A 22789-nucleotide genomic window follows, 5' to 3' on the forward strand; every position below is an offset into this window, starting at 1 on the left:
GGATGTGATATGTGGGCTTAGGGTACGTAGGAGGGGTGGGGTATTAGGGGGATGAGGGGATCTGCTGAAAAAGTCCATAGCCTGGACGAAACATGTTAGAGTGGTTGCCTGATGTTTGCTGCTAGCGATCAATAAAGATTTTTTAGACATCCATGCGTTGGCTGCTGAAGTTGCTGTGAACCACGGACCATCCTACCCAATTCTTCCTATTAGGGGGATGAGGGGATCTGCTGCTTAGGTCAAACTTTTATTTTGTCGCTGTGTGTCCAGAGACCCTTTTACGAGGGTACCAGTCTCTGTCCGCTGTTCCGGAAGTGGTAAGCTGCCTGTAGCGGGCCTCGTAGTCCGCACTTCCGGTGCCGGGGGTGAGTTGCCTCTACCAAGATGGCCGCTCCTCTATTTCCGCTGACGTCTTTCCGGTTGCCGCCATTCTATCGCCGGACGTCGGGGGAAGCGGATGTCTCTCGTCAGCTCTTCCCGCGTCTCACCCTTCTTCATCCGGTGAGTGATGGAGGACCTGCCACGCGGCGTGGCGACGCCATCTTCCAAGTTGTGCGTGTCACGGCTGGTTTCCGGGTTCGCGGAGTTTGCAGCATTTGGATCCGCAGGTACGGTAAGTGATACGGGTATTTGTAGTGTCTATTAACGTTGGTATAATAGTCCCGGGATCATTAAGAGGTGGTGAAAGGCTTGTTTTTCAGTTTATAACAACCTCAGGGTGGCCTTATGAAGAACTTGAACAGTGGCTCAACCATAGCCAAAAAAAGGAAATCTGCCACCACTTTCGATTTCAGTCTTCTTCTCCCTCCGCTGACCAGTCTTTATGCTTTTTGGTACTGAGGGCCTGTTGCCACTCCGTTGTGGGGCTCTGGGCCCTCCTGGAGGCCGGTGCTGGGCCTTCCTCTAGTCCCAATTTGCGGAGGAACTCCGGGGCATCTTCAGGCTCCTTCATAGAGATGGCCCTCCCATTCTTCAGGACCAGGAGTCCGAATGGGAAGGTCCATCTATACCTGATCGCCCGATCGCGCAGCAATTTAGTTACCGGCATTTGTTTCCTTCTTCGGGCCAGGGTAATGGGGGATAGGTCCTGGTATAGTTGGAGGTAGGTCTCCTCGAAGTTACAGGTCCCTGGGCCCCTTGCCTTTTGCAGTGCTGCCTCTCGGGTGTTGTAATAGTGCATCCTCACTATCACATCTTGCGGCTGGTCGTTGGCTGTTGGGCGACTTCGGAGGGCCCGGTGGCAGCGGTCCATCGCCAACTCCGCCACGGGACCTCCGGTAATAAAGCAGACAGCCAGCGGGAGACAAAGTCCTTTATTTCTGTGATGTCTTCTGTTATTCCTCTGATGCGGAGGTTACTCCTGCGGTCTCTGTTTTCGGAGTCCTCTTGCCTGTCCGCCAACTCTGTGATCTGGGCCTGTAAGTTGTTTGCCCGTTTCTCGGCCTTCCTCGTGGTGGTAGTGGTGGCCGCCATACTTTCCTCCAACGCTCCGGTTCGTTCCCCGAAGCCCTGGACCTCCTTCCTCAGTTCCTGGATTTCGGCTCGGAAGAGCGACTTCATGCTGTTGTATAGCCGGTCGAAGTCGCATCTTCTGACCGGTAGCAGGCCCTCCGTATCCTCCACCTCCTCATCATGCTCCGATTCGGAGCCCGCGGCAGAACCCGGCGCCATTTCTGCCTCAGCCCCCTTCGTTGCCGTCCGGCTGAGATATCTTCTCAGGTCGCCGGTCTGTTTCTTTTTTGTCGGCTGCGGGGCCATCCTGGGGTGTTCCTCTGATGGTGTATGGCACTTAGGGGCGCAAAAATATGTTTATTGTGTCCTATAATTATGTGCTTCGTGCGGCGGGGGCGGGAGCTCTTAGCTTAAGCGGCTATCCACCTCACCATCGCGCATGCGCCTCCCGAGAATGCAGCTTTTATAGCCAAGAGTTCTTTGTTTCCGATGTCATAATTTCATTCAGCTGTTTACATTTGGTAGTAATAAAAGGCACATGGATGAAGGAGCATCTTGGGTTTAATTCTTTGTGACAGAATGGCACCAACAGCGGAGTCGGATGCATCCACTTCCAAGATGAATGGTAATTCTGGGTTTGGATGGATGAGGATAGGGGCAGATGTGAAGAGTGACTTAAATTGTTCGAATGCCACATCTGCTTTAGGAGACCATTTGAAGGGGAATTCTTTCCGTGTGAGTTGGGTGATTGGGGCAATAATGCCAGAGAAATTTTTAATAAAACGTCTATAGAAATTGGCAAAGCCCACAAATCTCTGAATGTCCTTTTCATTTCGAGGGATTGGCCATTCCACCACGGCTTGAATCTTGCCTGGGTCCATACTCAAACCCTCTGGAGAGATGATGTAACCGAGAAATTGCATGCTGGTCTTTTCGAATTCGCATTTTTCTAACTTGATGTACAATTTGTACTTACGGAGACGCTCAAGGACAATTCGGACATGTCTCTGGTGATCCATGATGTTATCTGAGAAGACTAGGATGTCATCCAGGTATCCCACTACGAATTGGTCCAATAACTCTCGGAGGACATCATTGATTAAATGCTGGAAGGTAGCAGGGGCATTACAGAGTCCAAAAGGCATCACCAGATATTCATAGTGCCCATAACTGGTTCGGAAGGCTGTTTTCCATTCGTCACCGGGTCGAATGCGGACCAAACATTTTGGCTGACGGAATTCTTTCCAATAGTTCAGGAATCAGAGGTAATGGGTACCTGTTCTTCACCGTAATCTTATTTAGTTCCCGATAGTCAATGCAGGGGCGTAGAGAACCGTCTTTCTTTCCCACCAAGAAGAGCTCAGCGCCTGCTGGAGAAGTAGAGGGTCGGATAAAACCCTTTGATAGGTTCTCCTGTAGGTAGTCATTGAGGACCTTCAATTCCGGTTCTGAGAGGGAATAGATTCTTCCAAACGGAATGGCAGCACCCGGTAATAATTCAATGGGACAGTCATAAGAGCAATGTGGGGGAAGCGTATCCACGTTCTTCTTGTCACACACATCTAAAAACTCAGAGTATGGAGCCGGCAGAAGATTTTCTTGAGACGAGGAAATCTTATGTATTCCTACACACTCTGGTATAGGAGTTTTAGGTAGACAGGCTAGCTGACAGTGCTCCGAGGGAAACGTGAGGGTCTTTGTCTTCCAGTCAATTAGTGGGTTATGGATTATGAGCCATGGAATTCCCAGAATCACTGGAAACAAAGGTGATGGAATGAGACCAAATGAAATCTTCTCCTAGTGATTGGGCTCCATGATTAGTGTTAAGTTACTGGTTTCATGGGTAACAGGTCCAGAGCTCAAGGGAGAACCGTCAACGACTTCCATCCTTTCTGGCGATTCCTTGGCTACAAATGATACCGAATTGTTCTTGGCGAATTCTATGTCCATAAAATTCCCTGCCGCCCCTGAGTCGACCATTACTGTGGTTGAAAAACGATGTGTTCCTTCCTCGATTATAATAGGAACCAGGAGGTGAGGGTGTAGCGAAGGAGGGTTATCTTTCCCTTGAGAAGCAGAGAAAACAGTCTTTGAAATAGCGTGCAGCTGATTTCTCCTAGGGCTCTGGAAAGAAGACCGCCTGGACTTGTTTGGGCAATCAGCGAGATAGTGCCCATCGTTTCCGCAATATAAACAGAGATCTTCTGTTCAGCATCTATTCCTTTCCCCGGTTGAGATGGGTCCCCGCAGTGTATTTACTTGCATCGGCTCCTCCTCAGTCTCCCTGGAACGTCTTGGGGTACTGACATCTCTAAACCCGGGGTTGCTTGGCATGAACCCCTGTCTCTCCAATCGCCTTTCCGTAAGCCTGCGATCAATTTGGATGCATAAACGGACAAAGTCGTGAAATCTCTCTGGGGGCTCCACCCGGGCTAGTTCATCTTTAACTTGCTCCGAGAGACCCTGCCGAAAATGATATTTCTGCGCGGCCTCATTCCAATCAGTATCGTTAACCCATCTGGGGAATTCAGCGGCGTACTCAGCTGCCGAGCGTCTTCCTTGACGAAGATTGTTCAGAGTTGCCTCAGCGGTTGCACTACGATTTGGGTCATCAAAAATAAGACTCATGGCTTCGATGAACTCCTCCAGGTCCCTTAGTAGTGGGCTATCTTGTTCTAACATAGGGGGGACCCAAGCAAGGGCCTCATCCTTGAGCAGGGTTATGATCAGTCCAACCTGGGCTTCTTAGGTATGATAAATGGTGGGCTGAAGCTTGAACACAAGTCTGCATTGATTAAGGAAATTCCGGAAAGATTGTTTTTTCCCCAAAATTTTTTCCGTAAGGGATATATACGGGGTGCGGTTTGCACAGGCACAGTGTTTGACCAGACATGGTGATTAAGGCTGCAAGTAGTTCACGATTCTCAGCTTCCGCGGTGGCGGCTTGTTCTTCAAAGCGGCCAAGACGATTGAACACGTGTCTTTGTTGTTCTTGGTAACCAACCATGATACGTTGTAAGTCATGGAGTGTCTGAGCCTGGACCGGGTCTGTTCCAGCGGAATTCATGGTAGGGCCTGTTTATTCTGTCAAGGATTGGACTTCGGCTGAAGTGGATCCCTGTGGCAGGAACAGCAGGGAGCGAAGTAGGGGTCACAAGCAGAGATCAGAGGCAGGCGGCAGATAGCGAAGTCGGGTAACAAGCAGAGGTCGGCAACAAGGAGACTGGAACAGGATGATAGCAATAGCTAGCACAGCAGTAAACACAGGAACCTTGCAGGAGCTAAGGAACCAGTATAAACAGGCAAGGGAGGAACAGGAAAGGGAGGTTTATATAGGCAGGATGAGAGGTGGTGCACAGGTGCAGAGGTGTCAGGTATCAGGGTCTGGAATGTTCCTTAGTTTAGCAGCAGCAATCCCGGTGGACAAGTATAGGCACTGCAGGCTAGAACAAGACATTGAGAGTGGCAGCAGTCCCGGTGGCCAAGCATGGGTACAGCAGGCTAGAGAATATGACAGGTCCATTCCATATCCATTTTCTGTTTGGATTATTCTATAAGAATGAATTAATGATGTAGACGTTTTCACATTCTGCAAATTCTACCAATCTGTCGCCACGTTCATTCCTCTCACTGTAACCATACTTACCAACTGATGCTTTGTCTTTTTCCTGGGCACCAATCTTTGCATTGATACTCGCATAACGACCTTGAGGTGACAATTTCCTTTGCTGTTAAATTAGTTAATTTTATGGTAGAAGTCTTCTACTTCATTGTCTTAGTGACTTGATGTTGGGACCATACTGCATATACCAAGACAAAATAAGCAATCAGCAAAACAGAAGTCTGCACACTTTTTTTTTCTTATAAATTCAAAGTAAAGTGCATATACAAATAAGATGCACAATTAGATGAAGTGTAATAACACTTAAAAAAAATTATTCAAAAGGCAGACACCTGATAATTCATTGGCATTTCGGGTATAACCCCTTTTCAAGAGTAAGTCTATCAAATACAACATGTTAGTGCAATTTATAGGCAAAAAAATGGAGACTCTGCATCGCACAACAACTCTCGGGACAACCGTACCTGCTTTACATCATTTTCATATCCAACATCGTGATGTCATTGTGTGATGTAGTCAGAGGCACCTCATTGCTATAGCAATGGGACAACTCCACTGAGTCAATACATGCTGTCACATTAATAATCCAAATAGTGACAAAAATAAATATGATACAAAGTGAATAACAGTAAACAAGAATGCCAATATGTTATTGCAGGAAATATGGTGCACATTGAAAATATAAAAGAAGCAGACTGACTTGAGTTTGATGTTCCTTGTTCAGATTAATTGAATTGTTCCAGGCTGGTAAACATGCGGTTTTGAAGAGGACTTGTTGAACACTTCAGTTCTGTTAAACAATGACAGTCCCTGTTGGCTTTCAAGTAAAGCACGCAACACAAAAAAGATGTCCTGAAGCCACTTCTTAAAATCTCTAAAATGTTTTCACAAATTGTTCATTAGAAGCCCATTTTTCATAAGTTATCTAGTTAGCACAGTGAAAAATTATTTAGGGTTGATTTAATCATCTGGGGTCTGAAAACTGTCATACAGTACAGTGTAGTATGGTAAAAATACATTTTGTGGCAGGACCATATTTACTAACTTTTTTCTTAGTGCAACAAAAGCATGTCTTGTACAAATTCCTACAAGCTGCTTTAAGACAGGATCTTCACCACATCAATTTGACTCACAACATCCATATCACATATCCTGCATGACGTCTTCTGAATTAATTATTTGGCAACTAGCGTTGTAGTCTGTCGCTGTCTGCGTCTCCCTACCTACCCATTTTAAAGTTCTGTAATTTAGAGGTTAATTCAATACAGTCTGATGCAGCCATTCAGGCTGTTTTTAGCCAAAGAACCCATTGGCATCAATGGGGGTTTTCGGCTGAAAACGGCCCGAATGGCCACTCTGAACTATATTGAATCCCATAAATACACAGAATTTAACAGAAGATCAGAACTACTTGGCCCATCTACATTGACCATGTTCATTTCTGTTGTAAAGCCCCAAGCCCAATTTATCCATGGGCTTGCTTTCATATTTGAAATAATACAGTATGTCTGTCCCAAGCCGTTTCAACTTAATGTTTTAGCCTCTACAACCTTTGTTGGGCTTCAGAGCATATCCTCTTGCTCCATTATATTTAAAAGTTTGAAACGTATAATCGCTCTAACTTAGCTCCTCCAATCTGTACGTTTTGAGGTTCTTTAGTCTTTCCTGGTAAATGTTATGATTTAAACCATCTACTGTATCTTTTTAGTACTTTACACAATCTCTCATTTATTTATCTAATTCTAGAGATATGGTCTCTAGAACTGGACACAGACCTCAACGTGAGGTCTTACCAATGATATATAGTCGCATAACTACCTCTCCTTTTATGTTGCTACTACTGTACATTTCCATAGATGTACAACGCAGCATTATTTCTGCTTTCCCCATTGCTTTGTAACATTGCTTGCTTACTTTTGAGTCGGCTAAAACAATTTCTAGGTCCCTTTTTTCTGTAGCATTTGCCATTTGTGCCATTAATCCTATATTTGTTATTTGGGGTTTCTGACCCAAGTACTGGTTGTGACATTGACCATTTCTCTAGTTTCCATAATTCATTACTCCTTTTTTTTCACCCCTTCTGGCGTGTAAGCCCTGTAGCAGATCTTTGTGTCATCTGCAAAAAGGCATGGTTTTCCTTCCAATTCCAAGTGACAAAGGCGCTTCAGCACTGAATCCCTTCAATATGTATGCATAAAACAGGACTGGATAAGGATATGGATAACTGCTTATAAGTAGTAAAGTCCCAAGGTGGGCCAATACTTCCCTGAAGGGTAAGGTGTAAGGCTAAAAAAAAAACATCAAACCCTCATTGGGATGGTCCCTGGACTCACATTGAGTAATCATGAATAAGAAAGTACTCACAGAAATCTCTTAATCCTGAAGTCCTGGTATGCGTGCAGCCTGGAGTAGGGAGGTAAATCTGAGAAAAAAGGTGATTCTGGCACAACAGCCAAAAGTGGGTCCCAAACAAGTAGTATTAAAAATATTCCTTTATTGATCCATCTAAAAAAGTGGAGGCACTCACCCTCCTACGCGTTTCATGTAAAACACTTTATCAAGGAGTATACATGATCATAAACCTACTTCCTTATATACCCATTCAAATTGCCCATTTTCGCACCACAGGTAACGACGTAGCTCCGCCCACATTACGAGATGTCATCACGGTCCTCTCAGACACGCCCCCAAGCGCTCCGAATAATTCTGGAGTGCCAAATCCTACCCGTATAGCCACATATGCATCTCGGCGCTGTGGAAAGAAAGCTCAAGTCCTCATATTTACCTCTATTGAACCGCTACTCCGGTGAGCATGACAGAACGGAGCACGTCGCGTCATCACTGGGGACGGCTCCCTATGGCTCACATGGGACGCTCTGCTCCACCCACAGCTCGTTTTAATGCAAAAGGCATGACATGTTGGTAGTGACATTCCTAAGGAAATGGGAGCCAATGGGTGCCCGAGATGAGGGGTGGGAACGCCCCTAAATCGTGATCTGTTGCCAAGTGGCCATATTCAAAATAGAAAAACAAATCGTAGCTATACACAGTAATGAAAGCATTAAATAGCATATGGATATTAGTTCTATTATTGTTAATGGGCACAGAAAAAACATTTAAAAACATAACTTACGTACATATATACCATAGTCTCCTAAAGAAACTGTGCAGAAATTGTTATAGTTGAAAATTGCTATTCATGTGTAATCGTTTATGAAATTATTTCTTCAAATATTTAATTTACAATTTTCTTTACAATCTTAAGAATCCTGACTAAAGTCATGAAGAAAACTCCTTTCAAAATGAAAAAAAGAGAAATACAAACATAATACTTTAGAAAAAACTCTCAAGTTATAATAGCACACAATTCTGCTTATATGAAAGTTATATGACAGAGATGAATACATTCAATAGCACTGAATCGGAGCACCATTCATTATACAAATTAGTTATCAAAATAATCAATAATCTGAAATAAAATCTTGGTAGAAAATAATTCTAAGCAAGAGGAAGTAAGATGAAAATCTATAGAAGACTGAGAACCATTGATACAGACAATATGTCCTACCAAGAACTACTGTCGCGGCCGAGTTTATTTGAGCATTTGCCCGGTCTCGGCCGCGACAGTAACCTGGCGCGCGCCGGGATGTCCCGGGCGCGCGCCGAAGCCTCGGAGGAGAGGCCCGCCGATCGGGGCTTCCCCCTCTCCTCACCGGGTCCGCCGGGTCCCCCGGAACGTCCCGCCGCCGTCCTCAAATCCGCGCGACACCAGGGCTCCCTCGGGGAGCCCTGGGCACGCGTACAGGTGGCACAGGCACCCGATGACGCGTGACCGCGCATCGGTGATGCGCGGTACGCCGAGGGAGTGCGGCTCGCAAGCCGGGACATATCCCGGCTTGCGGAATGAGCCACACTCAAATAAAGTGTGCCGCCTGTGTATCAACATCTATTATGATTTTAAGTTTTGGTTTTTTTTAGATGTTTTTTATTGTTTTTTTTTTTTAGAAGTTTTTAAAGTACACCCATGTCAAGGGTCCCTTCAAGCAAATTATTCCAGTACATCAAAATTATACATTATACGCTTTTTTTATTCTAAAAGAAATTGGAGATTAGAGAATATGCCGAGTTCCTAACAATATGTACTATCTTTATTATTCTCCAAGAAAATGGGTAAGGTTCCATTCTACATTAATACCATGTGGAGATTTGGTGTTTAGCAGAAAAATCCATTTGGATTCCATACGGTCCAATAGATTAATCATGTCTCCCCCTCTTTGTCTGGGTATGACTCTATCTATGGCCAAAAAGGTAAGATTGTCAATCTCCATTTCTACATTCATTAAAATGTTTTGCCACTGGGTGTGCAAGGTCTCCCTTCTTAATGAGCCTAACGTGTTCCTGGATCCTCAGTTTTAACAATCTAGTGGTTCTACCCACATCCCCACATATCCCATTCCGCAGCCACAAGTGAGCAGATATATAACATATCTAGTGTTACAATTCATAAAGCTATTAATCTTGAATCACCTTTGTGGACTGCGGGATGAGAAACACTTTGATGGCACCATAAATCTGCATATACTACATGCTCCACAATGATATGAACCCTTAGTGGACAAATCTCTCTCTTTTGGAGTATCTTTAAAGATGTCACTTGGTGAGACAAGTCCTGCTAAAGTCTTGGCTCTCCTAAACACACATTTGGGGCCTACTGGAAGATAATCTTTTAATGAGGAGTCCATCTCCAACACATTCCAATGTCTACGTAAAATAGTTTTAATATCATTACTATTTCTATTGTATTGTGAGATAAAGAACGGTATGTCAGAATCATTAATTACTGTATTCATACTTGTGGAATTGGATATGGCAGAACCTGCATTTCTGTTTCTCCTTTTCATCCCAGACCCCCCAGACTCCCCATGGTTTTCCTTCCAGACCACATGTAATGTCCCTAATAAATATATTAAGGGGTACCATTCAAAGTATAGGTCCATGTGATTCTCCGGAGATGACCTTCTCCTTCACCGAATGCACTCCATGTTCCACAACTCTCTGTAGCGTATCCTTCAACCAATGTCTTACACATTCAACCACCATAGACCGTGTGAAAAAAGGCCTTACTAAAATCTAGCTAATATACATATATTCCTTCACCCTGTTCAATTAGATTTCTTTGACATGATTTCTGCCAGTAAATCTATGATGCCTGGGATTCTAAATATCCAACTATTCTTTTTTTCCTGCAGGGTTTCCCTTCATTTTCCCACTACTGACCTCCGGGTCACTGGCCTGTAGTTACCTGCCTATTCCCTACTTCTTCTTTTGTGAAGTTAGACAGTGTTTGCTCTTCAGTCATTTGGAACTACACTTGTTAATAGTGACCGGCTGCTAAGGTTGTTGCCATCACCCACCCCCTTCTTTAGTTTCGTGGATATATGCCATGTGGCCACATTGACTTGTGCACTTTCCGTTTTATGAGTGTGATTAGAACATGTGTCCAGCTCCTTTCAATTTATATTCTGGGCTCCTTACTTTAGTTCCTTGCTGTAACGCCTGTATGCCCGCTGACCTGGCCAGTCCCCAGTACTGAGGTGGGTAAGGGTATAACACGCACCCACAGCAGTGAGGGCGTGCCCGGAGTGTGGTAATGCGTTGCCGGGCCTGGTAAGAAAGGGTTAACGTATACTTGCTGAGTCCGGGATGCCAGAGATTGAAGATCTGAAGGTCCGTGTGCCAGAGTTCAAGGGTTGGAGGGAGCAGCGTAGTGATGTCCGTAAGCCAGGGTTCAAGGGTTGGAGAAAGCCGCATAGTGATGTCCGTAAGCCAGAGTTCAAGGGCAGGAGAAGGTAGAGTAGTCAAATCCAAAGCAGTACACAAGTTCAAACCAAGGGAATCCAAACAGGGGCAGGGACAGGAACCAGCGCTGAAATAGACAAGGGAGCTAGGCATAGACACTGCACACACAGGAGCTACAGGAAAGCTATGCAGAGCAATGACTAAGAGGACAGAGAGGGGTTATAAAGGAAGGAGGACCAATAGGGAAGAGAGGTGGAGCAGAGGCTTGAGTGAGAGTTTGCAGGGATAGGTCTGAGAGAGCAGGGGAGGAGACGGAAATAATCAAGGGGAAAAGCTTGTAAGCCACAGGGGGGCGGAGCTAGAGTTTAGGGGCAGCAAATAACTGGAGCGGGTGCACGCACCTTCTGTAAGTGTGTTATGCGCGTGCACCGCGCGAGAAACGCACCGCCGGGGGGACGCTTGGCACCGGAGGCGGAAGGGAAGGAGAGGCGGAGGAGCCAGGTAATGTGAGGGCTGGGTATACAGGCGTACGCCGAGGGGTGCTAGTACCGCAGAGGGTAGCGAGTGGCCGGGAACGTGTGCGCGCAGTGCGGGAGCCATGCACGTGACCCGAATGCGCGTCAGGGTACACAAACTGCGCCACGGAGGAGCGACGGCGAGAGAAGGAAGGGAGAGAGTGAGAACGCAGGGAAGAGGGGTGATTGGAAGTTGTGGGAACAGAGGAGACGGGGACACGCTGGGAAGCGCGAGTCCCCCGATCCGTTACACTTGCCTTCATTTCTGCTGCAAAATTATTAAGGTTATCTGCTGTATCTTTGTCTCCCTTTACATAGCCCAACTCAGTTGCCTTTAGTTTTACTATTACTCTATTACTTTTCATTTTCTCCCTTTTCCCTTGTATTCCGAAGTAGTATTTGTATAATAGTCTTGATAGTAAAAATTAAAAGCCTACCATTCAGATAAACAAAAAGTAAAGAGGGGATCAAAATGCCCACTCTAAGTGCAAGTTAATAAGTCCAAATGAAAATCTGTACAACAGGAGATAAAAAAGGCCCCAATACAACATCCAATGAGAAATTATTTAGTACATTAATATGTATTTTTTCTATATTCATACTTCATAAATATGGGTAATTTAGTTCAATACTTTGGCCAAAGTATTTTAAGTTTACAACCATGTCACAGTAGACCCAACTATTGGCCTGTCTCCCTCCTGCCTTTTGCCTGTAATCTTCTTGAACGTCTTGTATTCTCTCGCTTGCTCCATTTTCTCAACACCTATTCTCTCCTAGACCCTCTACAATCTGGCTTCCGCACTGCTCACTCCACTGAAACAGCCCTCGCTAAAATAATGAATGACCCCCATGCTGCCAAAGACAGAGGTCATTACATCCTGCTCATTTTACTTGACCTCTCTGCAGCATTTGGTACTGGACCACCCTCTTCTCCTTCACACATTCTCCATACTCTTGGCATTCGTAACAAAACTCTATCCTGGATCTAATCTTACCACTCCCATCGTACTTTCAGTGTCTCTTTTGCTAATAGCTTCTCTATCGATCTCTTTGTGGGGGTACCCCAGGACTCCGTCCTGTGACCTCTTCTATTTTCTCTTTACACTTTCTCTCTAGGTGACCTAATCACATTGTTTGGGTTCAAATATCACCTCTATGCTGATTTCACACAAATTTACTTTTCGACCCCTGACCTTACACCTGTTTTACAGACCAAAGTTTCTGAATGTCTCTCTGCGATATCATCCTAGATGGTCCTCTGCCGTCTTAAACTTTACATGGTATAAACAGAGCTCCTCATGCTTCCTCCCAAACCTGGCCCTACTGCCTCCTGCGACATTATTGTTGGAAGTACTATCATTCACCCAGTAGTCCAAGCACGCTGTCTAGGGGTCACACTCAACTCCTCTCTCACGTTCTCTCACATTAAAAAGGTTGCTAAAGCCTGTCATTTTTCCTCTGGAATATTACCAAGATACGCCCTTTCCTCTGTTGCTTGTCTGTAAAAACTCTGACACAGACCCTTATACTTTCCCGTCTCGACTATGTAACCTCCTGTTGTCTGGCCTTCCTGCTTCTCACCTGTTGCCTCTAAAATCTATCCTAAATGCTGCTGCCAGAATCACTCTGCTATTTCCGAAATCTGTCTCAGCATCTTCCCTGCTGAAATCCCTCTCCTGGCTTCCTATCAAGTCCTGTATCACACACTCAATTCTCCTCATCTCTTTTAAAGCTCTACACTTTTCTGCTCCTCCTTACATCTCAGCCCTAATTTCTCACCATACACCATCCCGACTCTTGCGTTCTGCTCAAGGATGTCTTCTCTCTACCCCTTGTGTATCTAAAGCCCTCTCCCGCCTTAAACCTTTCTTACTGACTGCCCCACACCTCTGAAATTCCCTTTCCCCAATATCTGACTAGCACCCTCTCTATCCACCTTTAAGACCCATCTCAAAACACACCTAATTAAGGAAGCATATGAGAATCTCCATGGCTGATAATTAACGCCTCATACATAAACCTTGGCTCCTTGCAGACGCACTTACCAGAACGCCCTCCTACTGTCTCTGTACGTTCTTCCTACCAACCAATTATATTTTAAGCTCTTCGGAGCAGGGACTCCTTTTCCTAAATGGTACTTTTGTCTGAAGCACTTTTCCACTTTATGTGTTATTACTTGTTATTTATATGATTGTCACATGTATTACTGCTGTGAAGCTCTATTTACATTAATGGCGCTATATAAATAAACCAAACAAATGAGAAAAATGCTGCACACCTCAAAATAAACAAAAAAATGATACAGTACCTGGTGCTCCAATGCTTGTACGAAAGCCTGTAATCAGTCCTGGGTAGATAATGGAAGGAACAAAGGCACAACGGATTTAGAATATCCAAACTCTTTTATTGAGCCAACACTATGTTGGCTCAATAAAAGAGTTTGGATATGCTATATAAATAAAGACATACATACATATATATATGCTTGTCAACTGACTAAATCTATACCATGTGAATCTATATAGGGAAAAAATGTTACTTCCTCTGTACTTGTAGAAAAGTTTACATAAAATATGTGAGGTTGAAGTTGATGGATGGGTTCCTTCTGCCACCTTTGTCTGAAATGTAACATACTGTACAGTAATGTAATGTGAAACCCCAATGCTTATGTTTTTTTCAATATGTTCCCCTTGCTCAACGAAGCTGCTTGCTTGCTTGTAAGGTGACATTGACTTGCTTTTAACAAACTTTATGTTGTATAAAGAAATTATATATTACTTGAGATGTTACTTGCAGAACATTGTTAAAAAATATACCCAGCATATCCCTGCATTGTTTTTACTGTCAATAAAGTAAAAGGTACGAGTGTCACAATGTGATGCCTATCTAACAAGAAGCAAGACCATTCCCAGATGCAGATTAGTGATATCTCCATTCTTTTCTTGTGTACACTTACATGTTATAGGGTATGGCACAATTAGGCAAATACAACATTCAGCTCTTTGACTTTTAGTACAGATTATTATGTTCATTTGTGTAATAAAACTTGTTTGAGAATATATTATGTTCCATCATAAAACAACAGCATTCACTGTCATGTTTTCTTACCGTAGAAATCTGAACATATCTCAGATGAACAATTTTCACTGAAGACGAAGAAAGCGTTGGAGACAAAAAATTACAATCTGTTACTGTGTCCGGAAATTCACAATCAAAAGAAAGTACATAGAATGGGCGAAATAACTTTTCTGGTTGGAGAGACTCCCAAAGCAATGCGAAGGTGAGCTTAATTATTCAGTAGTAGGGAGAATCAACAAGTACTCAAAAAGTGAAAAACAGCTTAAAGTACTTTTAGGCAGCCTGTTATTTATATTTTTGTTTAAGCTCTGATATAAAGCTAATAGAGTTGTTTATTAGCTTTATATCAGAGCTTAGAGTCGTTAGTGTAGGAGGGCAAAGTGCAGTCAATTAGATGCCAGAAGGAGCATGAACAACCAGTGGTGTTCTTTAGAAATAAAATGAATCCATGGCATGGCACTGTATTGGCATAGGACAACACAGAGCATTAGGGGTCAGGAAGAATATGAACATATTGAATTGAAAAAGGGTTTGCCTACATACTATATGTTTCCTTAATGGACCTTTTATTGATGTGTGTGATTATGCGGAGCCACCTTTATACTCTGTCTTGGATGTGGCATTACCAGCCAGAAGAAAAAGGTGCACACATTCAAAATAAGGAGGAAAACCCTTAATGTTATTACGATCAATTTATTAGGAGCCCATAGCAGATTGTGGTTTATGTAAAGACTATCCCAAAGGCCTATTCAATTACTGAGATGGTTTCAATAAACAAAATAATTTGCTTTGTGAAATATTTCTTCCAGTATATTTAAATCATTTTGAAAGAAAATACTTGATTTTTCAGATTTCAACATTTTCTGATAAATATGGCTTTTGTCCAATTGAAATATGAATTAAAAAATAAAGCAGAAATTTTAATACCATCTTGTGGAACATTGCTTATAGAATTTAAGCATCTAGTTATACAACGACAATTGGAAAATGTTTTAAATATTTAGTAAGTATTAATAGTATTGTTATAGTCTTAAATTGATTTAGTACTTTCAATGTCGGTGAATATTGATGTAATGATTACAGTATATTTAAACATTTATTTTCGACCTCACATTTTGTATACTATGTCTTTTCAAATTGATAGTGTACTTAGCTAACTGTGGAAACGTCAAAAATGAAAATAAATACCAAATAATGCACTCCTTGGAAAATACTGATTTAAATCATATCGTGATTTAAAGTACAACTTCTGCAAAAAGTTTATTTGCTGTTTTAGCAGTAATGCCTACACAGCTAACATATGTAAACAACTTTGCTAATTGTTAAGCAGCAGTCAGCCTTATATTAAAGTATTGCTCCCCAGGTTGTTTAAAGTCACTGCCAGACTTCATGTAGTGGAATACTCTTTCCAAAGGCTTTTAACTTTTGTTCTCTTAAATGGACTTATTTCCAAGAAATACCATTCCTGGCTGCATGGCCAAGAGGCATGAGCGAGTGAGCACACTGTGGGCTTTAAAGTCGGTGCCACAGTGACTGAAAAAGAAATGGACATGAAGATTATCCAGGTTCCTGGGTACCACAGCTTCCATCCTGCATGTTCTCATTGCATGTGTGCTTATATATGTACATGCCAGGGAAATAAAGAAAATCACTACCGGGGATGAGAATAAAGGAGACTGGAGCAATGGACATCTGTAGACGTCTGTCTATTTTTTCACTTCTATCAATAGAACAGGAAAAGTTGGCATATCTCTTCTGATTTCACAGTGATTATTGTGTAGAACTTTGTAGTTCTGAAAGCTCAGGTACCAAGTGTGGCGGATTTCCCATTCGACCCGATAGGCCCAGGCGTATGGCGACAATTTTCCCTTTTTTTCCCCCATATACAGAGGCCCTGCTCTTTTTCCCACTGATTGCCAGGGGAGAGCGTGGGGCCTCTCTAAAGGTCTTACCTTCTCCTGCAGCACCACCCTCCTCCTTCAACGTCGCCAAATTACACTGCAATGTCATATGGTGTCACATTGCCATGGTAACGCGATGCCGCAACATCATGTTGCCAGGGCAACACAACTCCATGTGACATCGCAGCGTGATTTGATGCCATGTGACGTCGCAATGTCATTTGACGCCACAGCACTTGAGGAAGGTGGCGCTGCAGGAGGAGGTGGTCCATGCGGCACAAAGGTAAGTGCCTGTGGGCGGCGGATTTTTAAATCCACCACTGCAGGTACCATACCATCTACATATACAGTATATTGTTTTGAAATTATTCTAAATGCATCATTGCATACTACAACTATTTATATTTTAAGTGTTATAAGAGTAGTATTGAGTATGTATTAAACGATAAACTGGAAAACTATTTAGGCCTAGTTATCGTAGGACTCAAGTGCAATGTTGTTATTTGTCCTTAATATTGGTGGGACATTATTATGCCACATACAACAATATGTTTATAGCAGGAAAATGTGAGAGTCGGAGCAATTTCTCATCTCACAGAAGGTCACACTGTCAGGTTAAGGCTAAGGTCATTTTTTTTGGCAAAGTAAAGGTAAAGCTTTCTTGGCAGCTGCAAACAAAATACCAAACTGGAACATGCATTTCCAATCCCTTAATCTCCAAAACTCAAATATTTATTCACTAATCCTTCAGAATGGATTTTGGACATAATTAATAAACAAAATATTATCTGATTACTTTGTGTGAAAGTAAGGAAATAGTACTGGAGATCTAAAATGTTTATTCATGCTTAAATAAAGGATTGTCATGGTGTTGCATCAACTAATTGACTGCTGATGCTGCAAAATTGTCTTCAAAAGTAATCAGGGCGGGCTGGGGAGTGCCTTTCAGAATACATAGCTGAGTAGATGTACAAGGCTATGTATAAAGTTCCAATTAATTGATGCTCAGAGACATTTTGAACACACATCATTCTTAGGCCTCGGCCAGGCTCCCTGTTGGCGTGCTGAGGCGCAGGGAAAGCGGGTGCTTTACCTGGCCTTGCGGTTGCTTAGCGCACGCGCTGTCAGCGGGCCGTCAGGGGGCGGGCACGTCACTGGCCGGGGGCGGGCCAGTGTCGTCACGGAGCTGGTTCGCCCTCATTGGGCGAACCGCTCACGTGACCGGCCTGTCGCGCCGGCAAGCGGGGGAATTTTAAATTCCCCTAAGACCTGCGCTTACGCGCGCTTGCGGAAGCGCAGGTGAGCCCCTACTAAAGCCGCTCTAATTGCGGCTGTAGGGGCTCAGTGCTGAGCGGGAGCGCACGACAGCACGCTTCCGCCCCCGCCCCCAACCCCGCTTTAAAATAAAATATATAAATAAAATACATTTAATAAATTCCTAGTCAGAACAACATTCGTTTTTGACATAAATGTATTTATTGTATTACATTATACTACAATTAGTCGTGTGTGTGTGTGTGTGTGTGTGTGTGTGTGTGTGTGTGTGTGTGTGTGTGTCAATGTCGGATCTAGAAATAAAAGCCAGATGTGAATGACTAGTTTCCTGAACCCCTTAACCAGTGTCTGGAAGTCGGCGCTTCACAGAGAGAGAAAGACAGACAGACAGACACACACACACACAGAGAGCGGCACACCCACACACACACACACACACACACACAGAGAGAAAGAGACACACACAGAGAAAGAGACACACACAGAGAAAGTGAGAGAATGAGAGACACACACACTGAGAGAATGAGAGACAAAGAGAGTGTGCGACAGAGAGCGAAGAAGAGAGTGCGACAGAGAGAGCGAAGAAGAGTGCGAGGGAGAGGGTGACAGAGAGAGGGAGAGGGTGACAGAGAGAGGGAGAGGGTGACAGAGAGAGGGAGAGGGTGACAGAGAGAGGGAGAGGGCGACACAGGGAGAGGGCGACACAGGGAGACGGAGAGGGTGGGTCACACAGGGAGAGTGTGACACGGAGAGGGAGGGTGACACAGGGAGCGGGACAGGGTGACACAGGGAGAGAGTGAGAGGGAGAGGATGACACAGGGAGAGAGGGAGAGGGTGAAACAGGGAGAGGGAGGGTGACACAGGGAGAGGGAGGGTGACACAGGGAGAGGGAGGGTGACACAGGGAGAGGGAGGGTGACACAGGGAGAGGGAGGGTGACACAGGGAGAGGGAGGGTGACACGGAGAAGGAGAGGGTGGGTGACACAGGGAGAGGGGGAGGGTGACACAGGGAGAGGGGGAGGATGACAGGGAGAGGGGGAGGGTGACAGGAAGAGGGGGAGGGTGACAGGGAGAGGGGGAGGGTGACACAGGGAGAGGGTGACAGGGACAGGGAGAGGGTGACACAGGGAGAGGGAGACACAGGGAGAGAGAGGGAGAGGGTGACACAGGGAGAGGGAGGGTGACACAGGGAGAGGGAGGGTGACACAGGGAGAAGGAGGGTGACACAGGAAGAGGGAGGGTGACACAGGGAGGGAGAGGGTGACACAGGGAGAGGGTGACACAGGGAGAGGGTGGGTGACACAGGGAGAGGGTGGGTGACACAGGGAGAGGGAGGGTGACACAGGGAGAGGGTGACACAGGGAGAGGGTGACACAGGGAGAGGGAGAGGGTGGGTGACACAGGGAGAGGCAGGGTGACACAGGGAGAGGGAGGGTGACACAGGGAGAGGGTGACACAGGGAGAGGGAGAGGGTGGGTGACACAGGGAGAGGGGGAGGGTGACACAGGGAGAGGGGGAGGGTGACACAGGGAGAGGGTGACACAGGGACAGGGAGAGAGTGACACAGGGAGAGGGAGAGGGTGACACAGGGAGAGGGTGACACAGGGAGAGGGTGACACAGGGAGAGGGAGAGAGAGGGAGAGGGTGACACAGGGAGAGGGAGACACAGGGAGAGGGAGAGGGTGACACAGGGAGAGGGAGACACAGGGAGAGGGAGAGGGTGACACAGGGAGAGAGGGAGAGGGTGACACAGGGAGAGAGGGAGAGAGTGACACAGGGAGAGGGTGACACAGGGAGAGGGAGAGGGTGACACAGGGAGAGGGTGACACAGGGAGAGGGTGACACAGGGAGAGGGTGAGGGTGACACAGGGAGAGAGGGAGAGGGTGACACAGGGAGAGGGAGAGGGTGCCCTGGCTGGAAGAGTTGAAGGCCCGAGGCGAAGCCGAGGGACTTTAACCCAGCCAGGGCATTATCGGCCAGTAATGTCCTGTTCTGAGGGGATTATTACTATTATAGGCTAAATGTAGGCTTTTTTTAAATTTTCATAAAAAAGATACATTTTTGTAGTCATTGATTTTTATCAGTGTATATACCTGTGTAGGAAAAAGTAGTAAAGTAGAAGATGAGAAGGCTAAGGGCCGGAGAGAGAGGTTTAGGGGGGGAAGAGAGGTGTAAGGGAGAGAGAGGTGAAGGAGGGGGGAAAGAGAGAAGTGGTGGGGGGAGGGGGAGAGGTGAGGGTTAAGAGAGAGGTGAGGTTGGGGAAGAGTGAGGTGAGGGGGGGGAAGAGAGGTGAGGGGGGAAAGAGGTGGAGGAGGGGGGATAGAGAAGTGGTGGTGGGGGAAGAGAGGTGAGGGGGGGGAAAGAGGTGAGGGGGGGGAAAGAGGTGAGGGGGGGGGAAAGAGGTGAGGGGGGGGAAAGAGGTGAGGGGGAGAGAGAGGTGAGGGGGGGGAGAGGTGAGAGGGGAGGGGGGAGAGAGAGGTGAGGGGGGGAATGGAGGAGGAGAGGTGGATGGAGGGGGATGTGGGAGAGAAGTGGGGGGACTGTGATATTAACTACAACTAAATAAAAAGAAATACAAATTACCTTAGAGTAGCACAGGCAATAGATGTGGTTACAAACATTACTTTGTTGCAAGCAACAAAGTTACCAGTTGGGACACGGCAGTGCGAGAGAGGGGGAGAGAGGCTGCTTGTTCAGTGTGATCAGTGAGGAGAGCAGGGCTGCTACAGTTAAGATTCGACCTTGCCGTTTTTTTTTCTCAGCACGAGCCCCTGCATCTCTGCTTTGAGGTGAGTTGGCAAGTTGTCAAAAATTCCGGGCATTACTGAATGAATAATGCCCGGAATCCTGACCAATCGGAGGGCTGGGATTTCAGTAATGCCCGGAATTTTACTGCTTTAGCCTATAATACACATTATAGGCTAAAGCAGTAAAATTCAGGGCATTATTGAAAACCCTGTTCTCTGATTGGTTAAAATTCCGGGCATTATCCAATCAGTAATGCCCGGAATTTAAGCAGCAGAATGTGTAGTTTTCAATGTGTTTATTTCCAGCCAATCAGCTTTCAGAACAGCTGAGACAGGGCAGGGGATTCATCTGATTGAAGTAACAGCTCTGAGACAGGGCAGGGGATTGGTCAGGACGTATCAGCCACGGGTTGACTCCTCCCCCTCCCGAGCTGACTGAGATTTTCTGAGCAGATTCAGTTGAGTGGGGAGTGGGGGGTGGGGAGAGAGAGTCTGCAAAGCAATGAAGTAAGTGGCTGTCTGCAGTTTCTTTGTGGCTGCAGTTTGTGTGTCAGTAGCAGTGTGTGTGCTGTGCTTTTGTATATCTGTGTAGAGGTGCCACGTGTGTGTTTATAGAGCTCCAGTGTGTGTGTGTGTGTGTGGGTGTGTGTGTGTGGGTGTGTGTGTAGAGGTGCTGTGTATAGAGGTGCAGTGTTTGTATGTTGTGTGTGTAGAGGTGCTGTGTTGTGTATAGAGGTGCAGTGTGGAGTGTGTGTAGAGGTGCTGTGTTGTGCTGTGTTGTGTGTAGAGGTGGGGGGGGCAGTGCAAAGTTTAGTAAGTGGCTGCATTTTTTATTGTGGCTGCAGTGTGTGTGTTGTGCTCTTGTATGTGTGTAGAGCTGATGTGTGTGTGTATAGAGCTCCAGCGTGTGTGTGCGTGTGTCGGTGTCTGCAGCAGTGTTTATGGGTGTAGCATGTGTGTGTAGCAGCAGAGTTTGTGTGTGTAGAGCTGCTTTGTTGTTTGTGTGTGTGTAGAGCTGCTGTGTTGTGTGTGTAGATGTGCTCTGTTGTGAGTGTAGAGGAGGTGCTGTGTTGTGTGTCTAGAGCTCCAGTGTGTGTGTGTGTGTGTGTGTGTGTGTGTGTGTGTGTGTGTGTGTGTGTGTGTGTGTGTGTGTGTGTGTGTGTGTACACAGTGGTTTCATGTATTTACCATTTTATTTTAATTAAAAAATCTATTTAACTATACAAAAGTGTCTATTATTTATGAAAAACGTCTACATTTAGCCTATAATAGTAATAATCCCTGAAGAACAGGGCATTACTGGCCAATAAATGCCCTAGCTGGGTTAAAGTCCCTCGGCTTCGCCTCGGGCCTTCAACTCTTCCAGCCAGGGCATTAATGGCCAGTAATGCCCTGTTCTTCGGGGATTATTACTTACTATTATAATGTATTAATTTCTAAGAAGCTTTGTTGGATAAATCAGTAATATTTAACATTTTTACAACAAAATAGTTTATAGGTTATTACTCAAGCTACCAATTAAAGGTGTGGGATAGAAAAACCACATTCGATCGCTTGATGCAACTCAGCACTACAATTAAAGATATTCAATCTCTAAATTCCTTTTTACTATTAATATGAAATTAATAGTGAAACAAATGGTAAAATAAGTGCTCTATTCTATGCAGTATGTTACTGTGCAAGAGATGTAACGGTATCTAACAATGCACTTGGGAGTTATTTGGGAACAAATAGATAGTATACAGTGTTCCCTGAAAACATGTCTGTCAACATACGTTTTAAGTTTTTATGTGCACTACTGTACATCATGTGGGACCTTATTCTTCACAATATAAATATTCAGGTCAGCTTGCTTTCAACAATGTCGAATTATTGTACTTTGTGACCCTCTGCTGCTTGTTCATGTTATTCTTATTCTTTAGTCCAGGTTCATGATTTTGATAGCTTATCAGATAAGACATCATCAGCATGTCCCTAATTTTCTGTTTGTGCATGCACACAGCTGAAAGGTTATTCATTTGACACAATGCTGGGATTGTGCCATGTGTGCAGTTGGACTTGGATAAACACACACAAGAACAAAGAACACTTGGATGCCCCTGCTTAAGCACTAGCTGTCCTCATACTAAACAGAATCAAAACTATGCAGAAATGTGTTCAAGAAAAAGTTTTGTAAATCCAAATAACAAAACATGGATTTGATTAACATTGCGAAAACTGTAGGGTAAATGTCAGCTTGAGTTAAATCACATGTATTGGGATAAAGCTGATTAGAAAATTGTTGTAATACTGTAAATTGATAGATCAAGTTTTGAAATAATCATAGTTTAATTGTTCATTTATCTGCTGGGAAACTAATAGATAATAGCTTGGATTTGTTGATAAATTATCTTGTTTAC

General features: G+C 44.8%; 1 protein-coding gene across 4 annotated transcripts in view; it reads left to right on the top strand.

The window, feature by feature from the left end:
- The window catches only part of ERCC6L2 (ERCC excision repair 6 like 2), a 185467-nt gene that overhangs the window by 157305 nt on the left and 5373 nt on the right, over nucleotides 1-22789 (top strand). For 3 of the 4 annotated variants that reach the window (XM_075599141.1, XM_075599147.1, XM_075599151.1), the window contains one exon: nucleotides 14502-14668. In XM_075599141.1, coding sequence (XP_075455256.1) covers nucleotides 14502-14668 — 167 coding nt within the window. Of the gene's footprint in view, nucleotides 1-14501; nucleotides 14669-22789 lie in introns of those variants that run through there. The other variant, XR_012801572.1, reaches the window with a different exon arrangement.

This window comes from Ascaphus truei, chromosome 1 (genome assembly GCF_040206685.1).
Source record: "Ascaphus truei isolate aAscTru1 chromosome 1, aAscTru1.hap1, whole genome shotgun sequence".
NCBI classification, from domain to species: Eukaryota; Metazoa; Chordata; class Amphibia; order Anura; family Ascaphidae; genus Ascaphus; species Ascaphus truei.